At 41.0% G+C, this 19024-nt stretch overlaps 1 protein-coding gene across 6 annotated transcripts in view; it reads right to left on the bottom strand.

Moving 5' to 3' along the window:
• TRUB1 (TruB pseudouridine synthase family member 1) overlaps positions 1-13861 on the bottom strand; it is a 32240-nt gene extending 18379 nt beyond the window's left edge. For 2 of the 6 annotated variants that reach the window (XM_042238478.2, XM_042238479.2), the window contains exons 1-4: positions 13545-13861; positions 9528-9626; positions 9362-9427; positions 2548-2603 (exon numbers count right to left, since the gene is read on the bottom strand). In XM_042238478.2, the coding sequence (XP_042094412.1) occupies positions 2548-2603; positions 9362-9427; positions 9528-9626; positions 13545-13830 (507 nt within the window). In that variant the 5' untranslated portion in view covers positions 13831-13861. The remainder of the gene's footprint in view (positions 1-2547; positions 2604-9361; positions 9428-9527; positions 9627-13544) is intronic. The other 4 variants (XM_027960242.3, XM_027960243.3, XM_060404735.1 and 1 more) reach the window with 2 other exon arrangements.
• Between the last annotated feature and the right edge of the window lie 5163 nt (positions 13862-19024).

Genomic DNA, 19024 nt, shown 5'->3' with positions numbered 1-19024 from the left:
CTCTACTCTTGTGGTAACTCCCCTCTATATATACCAAGATATATTATGGGTCCTGGTCAAAAAATTTTTTAAAGTCACTGCTTAAGAAAAAAGATCTCCAAGATTCTAGCCAATGTGAAAACAAAGGCTATTTTAAAAAATTCATTAACAGCTTCTAACTACTTTGATAAAAGTGTCATCTTCAACATGAAAGTGAAAGTGAGTCACTCAGTCATGTCCAACTCTCTGCGACCACATGGACTGTAGTCTACCAGGCTCCTCTGTCCATGGGATTTTCCAGGCAAGAGTACTGGAGTGGGTTGCCATTTCCTTCTCCAGGGGATCTTCCCAAGCCAGGGATCGAACCCGAGTCTCCTGCATTGCAGGCAGATGCTTTACCCTCTGAGCCATCAGGAGCGCTGATAATTTAAAAGTAAAATGTAAAAGATTTAATTTTTTCAACAAGTGAGTGAAAGTCGCTTAGTCATGTCCAACTCTTTGCGACCCCATGGATTATACAGTCCATGGACTTCTCTAGGCCAGAATACTGGAGTGGGTAGCTTTTCCTTTCTCCAGGGGATCTTCCCAAACCAGGGATCAAACCCAGGTCTCCTGCATTGCAAGTGGATTCTTTACCAGCTAAGACACATGTACATAATCTAAAATTAAAAGTATAAGAAATACAAATAGCTACCAAGATAATAACTCTTATTTTGCAAAGGTGAAGTATCCAAGAACTAGGTCTCTATAATAAGATACACCTGGAGTTTTCTTACACTAGAGTCATCCGAAGATCAGTGATTTCACTGTATGACATTCAGCTTTCCTAGCTGAATACCAAAATGATTTGTGATAAATAAAATTTAAACAAGAGCCAATGATGTATGTATTTTTCCAGTCATCATACTTCTGGAAATGTGTCTAGAATTTACATGTAAAACCTTTCAAAAACATATAATGTGTTACATGTACTAATGGGGTTTTTTTGGGGGGTGGATAATGAATATTTCAGTGAACTTAACATGTTTTATCTTGGTGGGGAAAACAAACAAATGCCTTAATGTAAAATATATCTTCTGTTTTTATTAAAAAGTGACTTTTCATTGTAAAGATTTTGAAGAATACCGAATAGTATGAAAAAAAGAAAATAAAATCATCCATAATCTTGTATCAAAATAACCACGGTTTATATTTTAGAATTAAACATATATTAAGCAATTGGAAAATTCTGTACCAGAAACAGATTCTAACCTCCACATGTCAGTATTTAAATACACTGTTCAAATTACTGTACAACTGTCAAATTCCTCCATTTTAACACAACTGTTATATACTATGATTTTGAAGATTCTTCCATTTATCTAAGGCATGAAGATCCTTCCCAACTGAAAGACAGGCTTTTATGCCAGTTAGTAACTAAAATGGGGGTGTTAAAGGCAATAAGCTTTCCAGGGCTTTTCATTTTAAGAAACACTTACTTAGACCCCTGGCCCTCAGAGTCTGGCCCAAGGGCCATTACCTACCATGAAATAAGTTCAGAAAATGAAGGTGCTTAGAAACTTATTTAGCAATTTGATATTAATTATATTTTTATAAGTCTGCAGTGAAATAGTAAGTATTTTAAATGGTCTTTGACCACATTTTCTTTTCTAAGAAAAAATTTAGACGGAAAGCACCTTACCAACTATTTATAACCTGCTTGCAACAAGGGTTTTAAAACAAATAAAAAGTTTAGTCCAGGAACTTGCTGAAATTCTCCCCTTCCTAATGGCATATTAATCTTCCTTCCACATTTTTCGCATTTCCTATCCTCCCCATTTTCACTGGTCCCAAGTCCAAGCTATTATAATCAGCATCTAGCTGCTAATTAGAATACAGATCTCTTTTAAAGCTGGAAGAGGCCCAGAGAGGTGAAACACTGACATCTAGACTTGTCTCAGGACTCCTTCCACCTTGCCAGTTCAGTGAGGGTTCTCACTCAAGGCCTAAAGCCCAGGTTTAGAACCTCTCCTGTCCCCACTTAATCCCTCCTCCCTCTCCTATTCAAAGCCTTAAAGATGCTTTTGGATGCAGTCAAGGAATGATGTAACATCATCTTTAAGAAGCCCCATTCTTCTAGTTAGTAAACATTTTGTAAACACTGAACAAAACATGTCTTTTGTTGGAAACTGCATGGTTTACCAAATGATATTGTTTCTACAAAAATTCTAAGGTTTAAAAAAATTCTAATAGAATTTATGATCTGTAAGTTTTCTTTAAGAACTATAACTATACAAACAAACAAAAAGAAACATACAAAAAACACCCTCACAAAAACTAAACACATATATTTTAAAATCATAGGTACAAAAAATTTTTGCTTCTATAAGTCAAATTTATTTTTCAATTACGAATTTACAGTCTCAATATTTTGAATCTCAGATTTCATGATTATAGACACTGAGATTAATACCCAGGGCTGACACTCATTTAAGCAAGTTATACAGTTTATTTTTTAACTGATAAAATCCAACACATAGGTCATTAAGAAAACATTCAAGAAAAACAGAACCATTCCAGTATTCTTACCTTGGACCCTGATAACATACTGGTCAACATTTTTGTTCCCCTTCCAATTCCAACCACTACAAATCAAAGAAAGAGATATTATGACATCCTATTGTGAAAACTAGGTTTTAAAAATATGCTTTATGACACACACTGGGCACAGTTTCCTGGCAGATGTAAAGTTAGAAAAAGCACTTATTTAGCATAATGTCAGGGCTCCCGTCACTCCAGTCAGTTGAGCTCGTCATGCAAGTAAGAAATTCTGAAGTGGGGGTGGGGGAGAGACCTTCTTTCTTTCTCTAAGTGTGAAACATAATGTTAGAAACCTCAATCCAGACAATCAGATAACAAAAAGTTTTGAAAAAAATCTCCAAGGACTCACTGGAATTTTATATGGGCATCAGTGAAAAAAAATGCTACAGTTAATCTTGGTATGATAAAGTCTCTGACAGAGTTCACTATTAAACAAAGCAAAAGTTATCATCGTAACTAAATGAACCATTTAAAGATGATTAGTGCCCAGAAGTATATGATCAAGAAAATAGAAACATAACAAATCAACTCAACACAAAGAATAATACAGGGTAAAATATGAGTCTGGAGAGTATATGTTTGCATAGACCAAATAAAAAGTACAATGGCCCTCTTGTCTCCTCAGTTTCAAACATTATCCTTGTAACAACACATTTCACCAGCCAAAGATGAGAGGATGTAATCATTTCTTCACTTACCAGCAAGCAAAGTTTCACAAGAATTGAAGTATTTCTCATTAGTGGATACAACTTTGTAAAAGAACACACACAATACAACCGTCACAATTCAGAATTATAAGAAAGAGAAATGACCGGCAAGTTGAACGAATTATCATGAATATTTACGGCAGATATCATCCACTGAGTTTACCATGTATCAAATTCTACTCTACGTGCTTTCCATTCATTAGCTCATTTAATCCTTAAAACAAGAGGATACGATTATCCCTATATGATAGCTGAGGAAACTGAGGCATAGGAGTCTAAGAACTTTGCCCAGGATCTCGCAACCAGTAAATGCTGGAATTAAAATTCCAACCAAACTAACAGCAGACCTTCCTTTCATCCCCCTGCCAACTCACTCATCCAGGCTTTCCTCTCACCGCCACCAGCCTAAATCAACCTCTCTGTTCTACAGCCTATCTCTTCTCCCAATTCATACCATTTCATAACCAATTCTGAAAACTCCACTGCACAAAGCTCCTGAACAATCCTCAATAGGGTCCCAATGCCTACAGTACCAACTTCTTAGTAAAATATTCAAAGTCTGCCTTTGAAACCCAGCTCACATCCCCATTCCTTCATAAAGTCTATCCCAAAGCCCCTCTCAGCTTCTTTGATAGTCATAGTGGTTCAAGGACTAACATAAAAACGGTCTGCCTTAGGGATCCTCTGTTGAGCAGAGCACTCTTCAAATAAGAGCGCCTGCTGCTAAGGCAAAAACTTTGTATAATGATAACAAAGATCCAATTCAGTTTTATTCCATTCAGGAAACCCCAATCAATATTTTGCAAGCAGCTACCAGGCACTCCATCCCAAGAACACTTTTAATGGAATAGCACATACCCTGACTTTGAAAGGGCTTATAATCTCATGGGCAAAATACAATACAGACGAGGGAAACTGCAAATGCGCAAAAAAAAAAAAAAAAGGTTGCCTGAATTAATGAAAGAATAACATTAACTAACAATACAACAGTACATGATTGTGTCAAAATGAACACAGGGCTGATAACTACTGTAGGAGGTCACTCTAAATGGCAACAGAGTCCAGAGAATGCTTCACTGAGGCATTCAGAGTTAGGCCTTAAAGGAGGTACAGGATTTGAACATGCAGACAAGAGAGGTGTGTTCTAAAGAAGAAACAAATTGACTAATTCTCAGACACAAGGATGAGCACAGTGGGTTTATCATCCAGAATGCAGGGTGTCTTAAGAGCAGGCTGATGTGTCTGACTCTATCATAGTTAAAAGGCTAGACTGATGACGATTTCTCTGCTAGTTCAGTGATCCACAGTGAAACAAGAAGGCTTCTGAGAGTAACCCAGCTCGTACATGTATACAGTGTCCAGTGTCAAGGGCTCAGATGCTTCTGACTCTTTGCGACCCCGCCAGGCTCCTCTGTCTGTGCGGATTCTCCAGGCAAGAATGCTGGAGTGGCTTGCCATTTCCTCCTCCAGTCCCAGCCCAGGGACTGAAGCCACATCTCCTGTGTCTCCTGAAATGTAGGTGGATTCTTTACCCGCTGAGCTACCGGGAAAGCCCAGAGTATGTATAAAAGAGCTCAATTTTAAAAAAAAATCTGCATAGACAAAAAGCTAGGGAGAAATATAATCACAATGTTGACAATAATTATTGCTGGAAGGTGGCTAATTTTTACTTTCAATTTGATGTTTTCTTGTATTTTCTAACCTTTTTCACCATAATTTTCTAAGTTTTAAAGTTAAACTTCAAAATAGTATATCAAAACTTAGTTCCGTTTTAAGTAATTTATACTGAATATCACCTTCCTACTGTTTGTGCAACAAATTACCAACACAGTGGTTTAAAACAATGCAAACTTATTATCCTACAGTTTCGGAGGTCAGAAATCTGGGGAGGCTTTTACTATGGTAAAAATCAAGGGGTCAACACACTGCCTTCTTTTCTGGAGGCCTGAGGGGAGAATCTTTATCTAGAGGCTTCCCAGGGAAAGTTCCTTGCCTTTTCCAGTTTCTGGAGGCTCTTTATCTTCATTGGCTCAGGACCCCCTTCCTCACCAAGGCCAGCAAACACATCACTGCAATCTCTGCTTCCATTGCCACATCTTCTCTGACACTCTTCTGCCTTCTCTTCCAATTTAAAGACCCTTGTGATTACGCTGGATCCACCAGGATATTCCAGGATATCTCTTGAAGTCAACTGATCAACAACATTAATTCCATGTGCAACTTTAACGCATCCTTGTTATGCAACCTAACATACTTATAGGTTCTGGAGACTGGGACACGGACATCTTTAGCAAAGTCATTATTCTGCTTACCACAGCGTTTTTCAGAATTTTGTAAGCCCTCTTTATAGAATTATATATGCTTCATATAATATATGTTATATGTAATAATTATTTAATGTTTGAAAACATTTTATAAATATTTCTAGTACTTATAAAATATAGATTAATAGAATTATAAAGCTGAATTTCAGATTATATTTTAAATTGTCAGCTAAATTCTTAAATCTTTACCATCAATATTTCCCCCTCAAAACAGCAAAAACAGCCAAAAATGTTGAAAGTAAAAGTATATTTTCCCACTAGGTCCAGTTTTGTTAACAACAACAATATAAAAAAGCCCTTTTACAAAGTTCTTCACAGGGTAGAGTATATATCAATACACTATAGACACTTCTCCAGTACTTTGGCCACCTCATGCGAAGAGCTGACTCATTGGAAAAGACTTTGATACTGGGAGGGATTGGGGGCAGGAGGAGAAGGGGACGACAGAGGATGAGATGGCTGGATGGCATCACTGACTCGATGGACGTGAATCTGAGTGAACTCCAAGAGTTGGTGATGGACAGGGAGGCCTGGCGTGCTGCGATTCATGGGGTCGCAAAGAGTCGGACACGACTGGGCGACTGAACTGAACTGAAGATAATTTCAATAAACCTTCTGAGAATTGGGCTTCCCTGGTGACTCAGACGGTAAAGCGTCTGCCTGCAATGCAGGAGACTCGATTCCTGGGTTGGGAAGATCCCCTGGAAGGAAATGGCAATCCACTCCAGCACTCTGGCCTGGAAAATCCCATGGACAGAGGAGCCTGATAGGCTACAGTCCATGGGGTCGCAAAGAGTCAGACACGACTGAGCGACTTTACTTCACTCACTCTGAGAATTACAGTAGATGTTATCACTTTTTAAGAGAGAAACTGAAATTCTGGGAGGTTACAGGATTTGCTCAGGGTGTATGTACTTAGTAAATAAAATAGCCAGTATACAACTCATGATGATTACAGCCCAGTGTTCATTTCACCATACACCAAAAATCAACTTTGCTTAACAGTCTGTAGAATTTAGACAACAAACTTCCCTTATTCTGTGACTAAATGTCTACTTTTTAAAAAACGATTCTTAATAGAAATCACAGGTATTAGGAAAAAAGTTAATAATTTTGACATATGAACACATTATATCATCATTGAAGGACATGTGTGATCAAATATAAATTAAGCCTCCAAATAGAAAATTATTTCCAATGCAATTTCTTCCACTCACACAAATCTCTGCCAAATGCCACCCCTTCACAATATTAAAATGGAAGCTTTCAACACGATCCCTTAGATTTAGGGTAAAAAATAAACTTCTTTACTCAGTGCCCTGAATATCACTATTTTCTGCAAGCCAATGAATAACAATCTTAAATTAATACAATTGATCTATTCATAAATAAGTGCACATTTTATCCCCTTTCTTCTTGGACTTCTGTTCTTGTGCTTTAGAAAGGGACTTCCCAGGTGGCTGGGTGGTAACAAATCCACCTGCCAGTGCAGGAGACACAGGAGACACGGGTTCAATCCCTGGGTTGGGAAGATCCCCTGGAGGAGAAAATGACAACCCACTCCAGTATTCTTGCCTGGAGAATCCCATGGACAGAGGAGCCTGGTGACTACAGTCCATGGGGTCACAGACACCACTGAGCAACTAAGCATGCGTGGACACCTTAGAAAATGGAAGACTGTAATAGGCTTCAACTCAAGAAGAGCTGAACTGATAAGAATCATGAACCCACTTCTGGAAGCAATGGTAAAGAATGCTGTGATTGATTAGTAATTTCTGCTGTGGACATGGGGAACAAGGGCAGGAGTACCAGCTATCTGCCATCCCAGATTAGGGCAGAGACTTTAACACTCAGCACGTCCAGGTTCAACTCTTGATCTCACCACTCACTAACTAGGGGACCTCACATACAATAAGTGCTCAATAAATGATTATCAATTATTATGGTAAGAAACAGTAGTTAAGGTGTCAGAATTTGCCTATTCAAGTTCTCTGCTGCTGCTGCTAAGGCGCTTCAGTCATGTCTGACTCTGTGCGACCCCATAGACGGCAGCCCTCCAGGCTTCCCCATCCCTGGGATTCTCCAGGCAAGAACACTGGAGTGGGTTGCCATTTCCTTCTCCAGTGCGTGAAAGTGAAAAGTGAAAGTGAAGACGCTCAGTCGTGTCCGACTCCTAGCGACCCCATGGACTGTATCCCACCAGGCTCCTCCGTCCATGAGATTTTCCAGGCAAGAGTACTGGAGTGGGATTCAAGGTCTCTAACTCAGGAAAATGAATTTTCATGTGTTTTTTCCTGTCTTAACCTCAAGTAAAGATGTTTCTGCCAACATGCATCACATAAAATCTGTAAATTAAAAAAAATGCAAATCATATACTGTTTCCAATTTTCTTGAAAAATATAATTTTATTCACCAATTTTATCCTTTTCTTCTAAATAAGCATTCATTTCCTCTGGCTGGCTTAGATCAAGTTTGTTTTTATTCGCATCTAATTTTAGCTCTAATAAAATGGACTGGATGCTGTAGCACAGTATTTTTCAAAGCATGAGTCACATTCCATTAGGGCAGCATGAAATCAATTTAGGGGATTCTGATCAACATTGTAAAAAAAAATGGAATAGAGTAAAATGAAAAGACACCAGGGCATGTAAAAAGGTAGGCTTGTCCCATAAAAGTTTGTTTCTACTATGTGGGGCAGGGGGAAATGGGGAGAATTCCAATTGTGTATTTCTGTGACTACGGATACAGTTATAAAAAGGTGTCTAAAAACATACCCCATCCTGCGGATACACACTTTGGCAGTCTAAAAAGATAGACTTCAGGATCTCTGCATGTGTGCTAAGTCATTTCAGTCGTGTCTGACTCTGCGACCCTATGGACTGTTGCCTGCCAGGCTCCTCTGTCCATGGGATTCTCCAGTCCAGAATACCGGAGTGGGCTGCCATTCCCTCCTCCAGAGGGTCTTCCCCACCCAGAGACTGAACCTGCATCTCCTGCAGATCCTGCATTGCAGGCGGATTCTCTACCATAGAGCCGCTGGGGTGTTCCCTCAGAACCTCCACTAGATGCGAAAAAAAAACAAACAAATTAAAAAGGTGGAAGAAAAAGGGGCAAATGACTCTTCTTCCCTCAATCAATTCTATCAATCTTCTTCCACATGCAGCAAGACACTCAACTAATGCCCCCAAGAGAAAGTGACTTCCTCTGAGAACTATAAGGTTCATTTTCTGAAGATACAGGCAAAAAAAACAAAAAAAGTCATATACTGTGTCAGGAGTCCCCAAGACTCTCCCACGCTGAAAGATTCATCCATGGCTAAGATTTATCTACAGTGACATCCTAAGGTTACACAGCTGGATCCTTTTTCCTTCCATAATTGAAAAAGGAGTAACATGTGTACAAGGTTCCTGCTCGAGGGAGCCCACTGGAAACCCAGCATCCAAAGTTTTATTGGAGGGGATGAGAGGAATGGTTATCATGCACCCTCTCACTGCATGGTGGGAAAAAATCTCAGACTCCAAGGTGGACAGCAGGTGTCCAGCATAAACCACACTGTTCACACAAACCAATGAGGCACACCAAACTGCGCTTATTGGATGGGGAAGGGTGGGTTCAACCCCAAATCCAGGTCCCCAGATGCAGGCAGGCCTTCAGAAAGATAGTGAACTCAGGCCTGCTGTGTTAATTCTTTTCTGCACAGATACAAACCCTTTCTCAAGGTCCAACCACACTCCACACATGAAAGTGGCTATTTCTAATAGCCTTCTGTACCTTGTAGAAGGGCTTCTTGAGACGATGGCACTGTAAATCTAGTAGATTTGAAATACTGCAAGTAGACTGAAAATGACATGGCTTTAGTCAATTCTGCCTGTTCTTAATCAATATTTCTTTCTAATATAAGTGGCAGTTACATCAAATTTCCATTCATATCTCTTACCCAGGACTCCTCGAGCTGCACTGTCCAGGGTCCCTCCATGCCCAATTTTCAAAGTCTGCTTTTTCCTCTTGGTCCATTCTGGAGAAGGCATTCCAGCTTCTTTAAGAGTAATTGAGATTTAAAAAAAGAGAAAAAGGCAATTACTTTGAGAAATGAAGTAGAATCTCCATTACTATGGGATGAGGCAGTGTGGATGGAGTACTCAAAACAAATAAAAAGTATTGTACAAACTTAATATATTAAGGTTATAAGAACTGTCTCATTTGAAAAGACCCTGATGCTGGGAAAGACTGAAGGTGGGAGAAGAAAGGGACAACAGAGGATGAGATGGTTGGATGGTATCACCGACTTGATGGACGTGAGTTTGAGTAAGCTCCAGGAGTTGGTGATGGACAGGGAGGCCTGGTGGGCTGCAGTCCATGGGGTCACAGAGAGTGACACAACCGAGTGACTGAACTGATAACAATACTGACAAAGAACAGACTTTAAACTATACAGACACTATCTAAATTACAAAGAAACAGTATTCCCAAATTAGTTGTCGAAAACCTAGAACTCATTTTGTAAGGGGGAAAAAAAAATTTTTTTTTAACTGGGTAAATATCCACACTAATCCACAAAGATGCAGTAAATTCCTGGCAGTAGTGGGCTGGTAGATGGAGGATGATGAGCAGAAGTTTTTACATAGGCAGCTAGTTTTAAAAGTCCTCAATTCCACCTCTAAAATCTCTTTTGTTCCCTGGTGTTCTCTGCTGGTCACTCCAGCTACCTAAACATCTGGAGTATATCTCATACAGGGTTACTTCTGAGAACACTAAGTCCCCAAACTATCTGTATATCTGCCCTCCTCTCCAAATCAAAAGTCACCAATTCCTTAAAGAAGCTAATCTCAACAAAAGGTTACATGGGAAGAAGGTAACAGTTTAAGATGCCACTTATACGCCAAAGCATTCAGATTTTAAAAAGAGAAAAGGAAAAAAACAAAAGATGCCAGCCTGGCCTATCTCATATTCCTACTGTAAAGAATAAAATGAAATAATGCTATCTGAACATGCTTTGGAAACTCAAAGCTCTATACCAATATGCTGTTATCATCATCATCGTGGTATATAACAATATATTGAGAGAATACCAGCTACCGGACTTCAAATGAGAATGGAGAGAGAAGCAGGAAGAGCTGTATTGATCTGTATCCTTCCAAACCCATAAAACTTTCCCTACTTCCCAGGTGACGCTAGTGGTAAAGAACTTGCCTGCCAACACAGGAGATGTAAAAGACCAGGGTCTGATCCCTGGGTTGGGAAGATCCACTAGAGAAGGAAATGGCTACCCACTCCAGCATTCTTGCCTGGAGAACCTATGGACAGAGGAGCCTGGTAGGCTATGGTCCATAGGGTTGCAAAGAGCCCGACACAACTGAAGCGACTGAGCATGCGTGCATTACCACTGACACAGAGAAGATGGGAAACAGAGTACAAGAAACTGAGAAGCAAGGACAGAGCAAGGCGAGGAGAGAAGGCAGAGCAACAATGGAGAAGCCAGGTGAAATGGCCAAAAGGATGTGCTGGGTTGTAATCACCACTTAATTACCACCTTAGTGAGTTGGAGGAGAAGGCAATGGCACCCCACTCCAGTACTCTCGCCTGGAAAATCCCTGGACAGAGGAGCCTGGTAGGCTGCAGTCCGTGGGGTCGCGAAGAGTCGGACACGACTGAGCAACTTCCCTTTCACTTTTCACTTTCCTGCATTGGAGAAGGAAATGGCAACCCACTCCAGTGCTCTTGCCTGGAGAACCCCAGCAACGGGAGAGCCTGGTGGGCTGCCATCTATGGGGTCACACAGAGTCGGACACGACTAAAGTGACCTAGCAACAGCAGCAGCAGTGAGTTAGAACTCTGCGGTGTCTGGAACACAATCCTAATGTTACTCTCTGATTATGCTATCACCATGCTTGGAAAGAGATGAGGATATGCTTTAACATGAACCTGTAAGGCTAGGCCTAGACTTCAAACCCTACACCTTGACCTATAACCCATTATGACTCTCTCAAATTGTATTTATAGAAACATTTTGGGATCTCTTTTGTATTTTTAACTTAACAGTGCTTGGAGAATGGAGGCCCTACAGTTTACTGTCTTCCCTTTTTCCAAGTCTGAAGACACCTGACCTCTACTATGTTGGAATCTGGTTCACCCCATTGGCATCATGGATGAATATTTACTAAGATCTTTTCTAGCTATAAAATTCTGCCATGTTTTAGGCCTTGAAGGATTCAAAAAGACAGAAGAGCAGAGATTTTAGTGCCAGATGAATCAATGTAAGGAAAGGCAAAGAACATTAATAAGGGCCATGACAACTGACTGTGGCCTAAATCGGCAACTGTCAAACCTGGCTGGCATTAGAATGTTGTATTCTGAAATCTGTATCTTTAAGAGAACCTTCCAGGTAAATCCTGACAACCAGTCAGAATAGCATTTAGAAAGCCCTGGTCTAGCTAACAGAAATATAGAATCGGCCAATCACAAGCAACATAGAAATGGAGAGTAATGAGAATGTCTACTTTTCAGTGAGTGGCTTCCAGAAGACAGTTCAGCAACAGCATGGAAACAATCAATTTTAACTAAGTTTCAACAAGAAATTTCAGTTCCTGGAGACCAATTAACCAGAAAGCCAGGCTATCGCTTTAATCCTATGAGAAATCCTATGAGAAACCCATCTGAAAGAGAACAGAAATTATTACTTTGAGGAACAAAAAAGCCATAGCTTAGCTAACAAATAAGGCCAAAGGAAAGCAATTCTATGAATGAATCAACTCCATGATGACACCACAAAGCTTGTCCCTGATGTAATTCCTTCCTTCAACATCCTTACAGGTAACAAAGTATAATGAAAGTATAACAAAAGAATGAGCAGATATAACACAGGTATTAAATATCTTCAGGAATTTACCAACAAACATCTGAACCTGTAATGGGTCAGTTTAAATTAACAAATTCCTACCAGAATACTTTGTTTTTGCAATAAAAAGGGAAGCAGTAACATTTGCCAGGGGACACTATTCAAAGAAATCTCCTGTACTGATTTGATGGAAAAATAAGCCAGGGCCAGACTCTGGAGGGCCTTGAAAAGCTAGTTAAATAGTTTTATCACCAAAGGCTACAGAAATTACTGCTATGAGCTCAGTTAAGGAGGAGTCGGTGTCTTTCAGATCTGGCTTACTGCAGGTGTCAAAAAAAAAAAACCTAAAAGTTCCTTGATTTCACACTATGAAACGAACTACTGGATTGACAAACTGAGAAATCCTTTAGAATTTTCAAATATTCTCCCAGTGTATATAAAGACACAAACAAACAAAAAGAATGCTCTTAGAAGTGACCAAGTTATAGTGTTCAACAAAATGTGGTCCAGACTGCTTATACCAAAATCACCCGGAGCAACAGTTTAAAGACGGACTTGCCTAAAAACACTCCATACCCTCAGAATCACTATCTCTGGAAGGGTAAGGATTAGAATCTGCATCTGTGCAAGGGACCTTAAATAATTCTTATGTCCACTCTGTGAAAAACACTGTGTTAAGACTTGGTTAAGTAATCTACATTTCCAACGTAGTTTTAGGAAAGCAGCTTTGGAGTGTAGAGAGCCAGTGATTCCTTTGGGTACAGTTCACTTAAATGAGCCAAACAAAAGGTTTCTGAGGGATTAGATTACAGAAAATTGGTCTGCATGCCCAAGAGCAGAGGTTTATTTGTGGGTGTGTAGGTTTTGTTTTTTGTTTTTGCTTGTTTTTTTCCCTTGAGAACGACAACTGCCAACTAGGCTACAGGAGTTCACGTTAGGACAAGTCCTAGCCGGAGATGCTCCAGATTTCTGTCCAGAATTTATACAGTGGTCGTTCTCCCTTTCCCTTCCTTTTATCACTTGAGCCTTGAAAGGGCAAAAAGCCTAGCGTGCTCCGTGCGGCTTCCGCTCTCACGGCGACCGCATGGCCTCCGCCTGGTCCCCACCCGGCTGCAGTACCTGCCAGCAGCTTCTCCTTCAGCCGATTCAGCAACTCGGCTGAAGTGGGCCCTTTGGGCTTGTGCACAGCGAACACGCCGCTCAGGGACAGCAGCTTAGTAGCCAACGCGGGCTTCGAGACCCTGGCTTCGGATCCGGTCCTGGCCGCGGCCGCAACCGCCGCGGCTGCAGCCATCGCTGAGGATGTGGCGGCCGTTGCTGCAGCTGTCCCTGCACTTTCGGGGACTGGAGCTGGGTCTGGTTTCAAACAGGACAACACCACCGCCGCCGCCTCAGCAGCTGCCATGCTTTTGTAGTCCAAACCGGTTTTGCATCTTGGAGTCGCACGCTAATGACGCAACAAGGAGTGCGCCCGACATCCCTCCTGCCTTTCCCTTGCTTCGAAGTTACCTGGGTGGGTGGAATCGCAAGGTCTTGTGGGAATTGTAGTCTTTGGTCTTTCTCGTGCTGGCTGAGAGTCGCTGACCCTTCTGAGGGCTCTGATGGAGTAATTTTTTTTTTCTATCATCCTGTTTGCTTGTTAAGTAGGGTCAATTCGGTGCCGCATGTGTAACTCACAGTTTCCGAACCCGAACACCAAGACTGTATAGATTTTCCGCGAGAAATATCTTCACATCTCTCCCGCATCCCTTTTAAGAATTAAGAAGACCTAGACCCCACTCCAGTACTCTTGCCTAGAAAATCCCATGGACGGAGGAGCCTGGTGGGCTGCAGTCCATGGGGTCGCTAGGAGTCGGACACGACTGAGCGTCTTCACTTTTACTTTTCACTTTCATGCATTGGAGAAGGAAATGGCAACCCACTCCAGTGTTCTTGCCTGGAGAATCCCAGGGACGGGGGAGCCTGGTGGGCTGCCGTCTCTGAGGTCGCACAGAGTCGGACACGACTGAGGTGACTTAGCAGCAGCAGCAGCAGCATCCAAGAACAGAAAATTTACTAACAAAATGCTGACTTCTGCTGCAGCTTGTGAAGAACTACGGTTCCCGTGGTTGACTGCGTTATTCAATGCATTGTGCGCTTGGATTCATGATTCAGAATTAAAATACACCTAAATGTAAGCTCTTTCAGAGCAAAGAATCTGTTTTACCTAGTTCACTGTTGTATTTCGGTGCCTCACACAGAGTAGGCACTTAGATATTTGGGAACACATAAATGGATATGAATCCTTCAAATTCCTGAAAGAAACCTCTAGGCCAAGCCGGTGCTAAATCTCATGGGCTTATTTTGATGCCCTTCATGCAGGACTTTCCTCCCCTTGAATCCTGCAACTCACGTGCAATTCTTAAGAATTCTAAGACATTTAATAGTAATTCTTCTATGGATTGCATTCTTTAGTAACACTAAAGAATTGCTTAGGCATTATTGCAGTTCATAAAATTAAACTTTACTTTTGATCTGAGACCTCTCGAAGTTATTCACTCCCAAACAAGATTCAGGAACACTGTTCTGATCCTGGTAGAAGGCAAAATGAAGAAAAATTCTTCATTTTACTTCCCCAGATACATTAAATGGTATTATGAGTATTGTGAGACAGATCAAGTTTGTGTTCACTGTTCTTAGAAATTTCCTGACAATCACCCTTTCTCCGCATCATCTTTTTTCCCATTAGTGTCGAGAATCCTAATGATGCCTCTTAGCTACTCAGAATTACCCACTATGGGATCCCATTTGAATTTGCCCCATTCCTTCAAGAACAGGGGGAAAAAAAGTTTTAAATACAATAGTTATTTCTTCCTATATTTCCAACCCTCCCCTGCTTCAGTTAGATCACCAGACCCTCATTAAATCTTTGGGGTGCCCAACAATGTAAGTGTACCTAGCCACACAACTGTATACTTTTAAATGGTTAAATGGGAGATTTTTATGATATATATTTAAAAAGAAAGGAGGAAAAACACCCAGTATCTGAGGAGGAGTGGAGAAAGAGGGAGAGTTTTTGTAGGGTGGAAAGCTGAAATACCTAGAAGAAATTTACTTACTCTTGTGGTCTATTATAAAAACCTAAACTAAATGAAAACATTGTATGCAGTCTACCTTGGATGCCAGAAGAGAAGAGAATTGTTTTGAAAATCAGAAGAGAGAAACTGAGATTGACAGGTCCCATAATTAGTGAACATCTGAGCCTCCTTCAGGATGTTCCCTTTTTCAGAAAGGTGGCTTGACTTCAGGTGGGATGGCTGCACCCTAGGGAGCCAAGTATCCTTCGACCTTTGGAAGGTTTCTGTGCTCTCTTCTTGGCGTAGAATCAGAGAGCCAGGGACTTTAGGAGAAGATATAGAGCAGGCTTGTACAACGATGACGTGATTAGAGAGCCCATAACGATTGTCTAGACATCAGTAAGCTTCTCTAATTCTGTTGTGACTCTAGGGTTGGGGGAGTGGAGGGAGGTCATAACTGGGGGTGAAAAATAACACTTTCATTTGAATTTTCCACAGGCCCACTGCAGGATCAGAGGTAATTTGATTCAAAGAAAACAAAGAAATAAGTATTTCTTGTACATTTTATTCCTGGATGCTAGGGAATAGGAGAGGGCTTCCCAGGTGGCACTAGTGGTAAAGAACCTGCCTATTAGTGCCCAGAGTCCTAAGAGATGCAGGTTTGATCCCTGGGTCAGGAAGATCCCCCAGAGAAGGGCATGGCAACCCACTCCAGTATTCTTGCCTGGAGAATCCCATGACAGAGGAGCCTGGTGGGCTACAGTCCATGAGGTTGCACAGAGTTACATATGACTGAAGTGACTTTGCATGTGCAGGGAACAGGAGAATTAATTCAACTCTGTATCACACACATCTTCATTCTTGTCATCAGAAGCACCAACTTCTAATTTTCTGAAGTAACCAGCATCTCCCACTTTGAGTGAGCATTGCATTTATGCTGCTGCTGCTGCTAAGTCGCTTCAGTCGTGTCCGACTCTGTGCGACCCCATAGACGGCCACCCACCAGCCTCCTCCTTCCCTGGGATTCTCCAGGCAAGAACACTGGAGTGGGTTGCCATTTCCTTCTCCAATGCAGGAAAGTGAAAAGTGAAAGTGAAGTTGCTCAGTCATGTCCGACTCCTAGCGACCCCATGGACTGTAGCCTACCAGGCTCCTCCATCCATGGGGTTTTCCAGGCGAGACTACTGGAGTGGGGTGCCGTTGCCTTCTCCATTTGCATTTATAAGTTATCCTAATACATGTGTGAGTTAGGATTCTTTGATTAAGAGTGACCAAAACAGATTCATTTCAGCTTGGAATTTATCAGAAGGGTTTATTTTGGAAAAGTTTATCAGAAGACTACAGAATATTATGCAGAACCTTGGAGATTCTTTTTGTCCCTCTCTCCCCTCATTCTCCTTTCATGATACTGGCTTGTATCTTTTCTCTTTTGCCAACCTACACAGCATATTAAAAAGCTGAGACATTACTTTGCCAACAAAGGTCCATCTAGTCTAGGCTATGGTTTTTCCAGTGGTCATGTATGGATGTGAGAGTTGGACTATAAAGAAAGCTGAGTGCCGAAGAATTGATGCTTTTGAACTGTGGTGTTGGAGAAGACTCTTGAGAGTCCCTTGGACTGCAAGGAGATCCAACCAGTCCATCCTAAAGGAGATCAGTCCTAGGTGTTCATTGGAAGGACTGATGTTGAAGCTGTAAGTCCAATACTTTGGCTACCTGATGCAAAGAGCTGATTCATTGGAAAAGACCCTGATGCTGGGAAAGATTGAGGGCAGGAGGAGAAGGGGACGACAGAGGATGAGATGATTGGATGGCATCACTGACTCAAGGACATGGGTCTGCGTGGACTCCAGGAGTTGATGATGGACAGGGGGGCCTGGTGTGCTACAATTCATGGGGTCACAAAGAGTCGGACACGACTGAGCGACTGAACTGAACTGAACTTTTGCTTCAACAGACTTTTCCCCCCTACTCTTTACTCTGCATTCTTGGTTCAGACCCTCCTGTTTTGATCCAATTCCAAAAATACCCTGGATGAAGCCACTTCTGGCCACCTACCAAACATAGCACTTCACTGATTTCTTTCCTCCACTACAGCACTTTCCTTGCTTCTTTTCCGGCTTGCTTTTTCTCCATAGCATGTTTTATCTGACATACCAGGTATTTACTTACTGTCCTGTTTCCTCCATCAGAACGTAAGCTCTGTGAGAAATGCCTGTATGTTTTATTCATTGCTCTATCTCCAGGACCTGAGCTAGTGTCCGACGTAGCACTCAATAAATAGCAGTTGAAGAAAGGACTGAATCAACATGACAGCTTCAGCAGAAACCATGTAGATAGAGGAGAATTAGCAGCTGTTCCCAGAAAAGTAGAGTGCTGGACACAAAAAATATGTATATTCCCACTGCAGCTTATCTCATGTGGCTTCAATTTTTCAGTCTCCATTTTATATGTGTGAAACTGAAGCAAAGAAAAAATAAGATTACCCAATGCTATATAAAACTTCAGCTTTCTAGACAAGCTTCCATGCTGCCCTCACCTACCCATGTGTCTTGAAGGACTGCTAATTAACAGCAATTAAAAACTGACAAGACTTTCAGGTTTTATTCCAAATCCGTCCCTGGGTCTGCTGTGGTTGCGTCGCTGGGGCATTTCTCTGGTTCTTGCATAGGCACAGATGCCTGAGAAAGCTATTCTTTACGAAAGTTTCTCCAGTTGTTGGTCATCTGTGCCACTTTCTATAGAGATAGAATCATAGAAAATAGTACTTGATGAGGACTTACAGAGGATATAACCTGAGTCTTTCATTTTAAAATGTGCTCCTGATACTCAAAAGAGAAAGCTCAAATCTATACCATAGACTTGACAAAAGCGTAGATTTTTAAAGTTTAGAGAAAAGATGGATATGTTTCATTGCCTGAAATTTGAGAGAGCCAGAAACTCTCCAGAAAGAAACCCTTCTGTTTATTACATCGAGAATTGTCTTAATAGGGAAGAATATGGTAAGATAATTAAAGAAACCAGTAACACAAGGATCTCTACTGTGAGCTGAAGTAGATAAAAGAAATACATTGTGATTTCTTTAGAGCAGAACTTCTAAGAAAATTTAAACAGGTATTTTAATTGTTTTAATTTTGACTATACATTTCTTTGTAATCGGGAAAAACATGTAGCAATAAAATATTTTTTTAATTAGGCAAAGAATTTTTTTAAAGGGTAGATAATAAAAGATGAATATGAGAAAGTGCCACAAATATGTAGGAGTAAGGCCAGAAAAGTTTTATTGGGAACAGGAAGAAAATATCAGAGACAGGAAAATAAAATGGAACTTTTAAAGCAGATCAAGAAACAGATATATTTACTGCTTGAGGCCAATAACTAATAAAGGTCAAGCAAAGCTTCTACTTCGCCTGTCTTCTCTATCGAGGAGAATGATTTTTGGATGAAAATAAAGAGTAATCAGTTGATAGGAGAAGGAGGATGTCCATGGGGGACAGAAAGGTTGGAAGAGGACATCACTGTACTCACTGAAGTTAAATCTCC

The sequence above is a fragment of the Ovis aries genome, chromosome 22 (genome assembly GCF_016772045.2).
Source record: "Ovis aries strain OAR_USU_Benz2616 breed Rambouillet chromosome 22, ARS-UI_Ramb_v3.0, whole genome shotgun sequence".
Lineage (NCBI taxonomy): Eukaryota > Metazoa > Chordata > Mammalia > Artiodactyla > Bovidae > Ovis > Ovis aries.
Note: the sequence above shows the minus strand (reverse complement) of the source record. Positions and strands in the feature narration are given on the sequence as shown.